This window comes from Malurus melanocephalus, unplaced genomic scaffold (assembly GCF_030028575.1).
Source record: "Malurus melanocephalus ecotype Western Australia unplaced genomic scaffold, MMel_1.1 scaffold_379, whole genome shotgun sequence".
In the NCBI taxonomy this organism is placed as follows: domain Eukaryota; kingdom Metazoa; phylum Chordata; class Aves; order Passeriformes; family Maluridae; genus Malurus; species Malurus melanocephalus.
In genome coordinates this window covers 724,481-726,402 of record NW_026623611.1, presented here as the reverse complement: position 1 = coordinate 726,402, position 1,922 = coordinate 724,481, and the positions used below count along the sequence as shown (strand labels likewise).

At 51.3% G+C, this 1,922-nt stretch overlaps 1 protein-coding gene across 1 annotated transcript in view; it reads left to right on the top strand.

The window, feature by feature from the left end:
- The first annotated feature begins 860 nt into the window (after positions 1 to 860).
- The window catches only part of ICOSLG (inducible T cell costimulator ligand), a 13,356-nt gene continuing 12,294 nt past the window's right edge, over positions 861 to 1,922 (top strand). The window contains exons 1-2 of the mRNA XM_057378914.1: positions 861 to 920; positions 1,529 to 1,681. Coding sequence (XP_057234897.1) covers positions 861 to 920; positions 1,529 to 1,681 — 213 coding nt within the window. The remainder of the gene's footprint in view (positions 921 to 1,528; positions 1,682 to 1,922) is intronic.

Below are 1,922 nucleotides of genomic sequence, written 5' to 3'. Positions count from 1 at the left end.
AAACATCTCATATGTAATGGCAATGATTTGGCAGTGTGAACCTGGTTTTATTAACCACAGGTTGGTGCAGTGGGTGTGCATAGGAATGGAGTCACGGCAGAAAAAATAACCTTATATTTCCATCCCTCTGAGGAATTCTGCAGGTAGAGGCAACTTAGGACCTGCCTAAGGCTGGGCTTTGGTGAATACCATTTTGAAGAGAAAAAGGTTGCCTGATAGATTAAAAATTCATCTGGCAATGAAGATTCAAAAGCCTTGTGCAGGCAGCAAAGAGACTTGCATCCTTTCCAATTCCTAAAGAGATTCCTAGCTGTGGAGACACATTTGCCTTTCTTGCTTATTGGGAAATCCCTTTCTGCCAAAACTGGTCCATATGTGTAGTAATAGGCTGCTCTTATTCATCATGTATGAAAAAAGTAGGACAGAAACCATTGCAAAGAACAGCAGAAGAGTTCATTCAAATTATGCTTCTTAGAAAGAACAAATTTATATCAAGAACTCTAAAACTTCACATAGAAAGTCACAAGATTTTAAAGTCAGGAAGCTTTTATCCACGAAGAACTGACTCCATGTGGACTCTTCTTCATCAAGTGCCTATTATTAAACAATACCTAAAATATCAAAAGAGTAGTTCCCAAATGAATATATCTCATTAGGAAATAATCCAGGGGAAGACATGAACTGATTCAGGCATAATTCCATAGGAATGTTTATCTTCCTTTAAATTTAGCACAAATTTAAGTCTACCCTCCCAAACTGATCACTGATTTGCAGATATCAGTGAGACAGAGAGGCTGAAGTAATGTCAGCTTTAAGACCCAAAACTGAAAGCCCCTGGTTGCTGCTGGCTGGCAGCGGAAATGGCGTTGAGACCCGCGGGTCTTGCACAACCCCAGAGTTTCATTTTCATCGTGCACAAAGTAATTGCATTCCCAGGGTGACTAAAACCAAGAAAAAAAAATACAACCTGAACGTGGCAGACTTTAGCCACTGCTGTTGTGACGGTTTTGGGCTGTGTGTCACAAAATGCAAAGGGGTCCCAGCTGGGTTGAAGCTCCTGACAACAAAACAAGGCAAAAACAGCCACTGATGTGGAGCCAAAAACGAAACTGCAGAGACCGAGAACCGCAGCTTTCAAACACCCGGGGGGTGCTACAAACACCCCCTCACCAACACACCTACGACAGCTCCAGGTGCGGCTGTGCTCCCACCAAATCCCATTTAGTTATTCACAAAATATAAATATATGATAAAGATCCTATTTATGCAAACATAACCCTAATGTATTTTGATGCGCAGCTTTCCCGGCTGCCAGGCAGGATTCTTCAAGATCCCGGAGCGCACCAGGTGCGGTCCCTGCTCGCTCCCGGGGCCATGGGACCGATCCCCAGCGCATTGCCGGGCTAAGAGGATGCTGCTGTCCCCGTGCTAGGGCAAAAGCTGCCAAGCCCACCCAAAGACAGCGGTGAGGATCGCCCCGTCCGACGGGGACCGGCGTCCTCCCCGCGGGGGCGATGGGTTTGGTTAGGAGAAGGGTTTGCTGGAGCCAGGATGCCCCATCCAGAGGTCCCGGCGAGGCTGTGGAGAGGGGTCGGTGGGGATGGGCGAGTGCCTGAGCCCCGGCACGGTCAGGACGGGCTGTGCCCCGGTCCCCGCAGAGCATCGGCGGGGATGGGCGAGTGCCTGAGCCCCGCACGGCCAGGACGGGCTGTGCCCAGGTCCCCGCTCCGCGCAGAGCATCGGCGGGGATGGGCGAGTGCCTGAGCCCCGCACGGCCAGGACGGGCTGTGCCCCGGTCCCCGCAGAGCATCGGTGGGGATGGGCGAGTGCCTGAGCCGTGCACGGTCAGGACGGGCTGTGCCCCGGTCCCCGCTCCGCGCAGAGCATCGGTGGGGATGGGCGAGTGCCTGAGCCCCGCACGG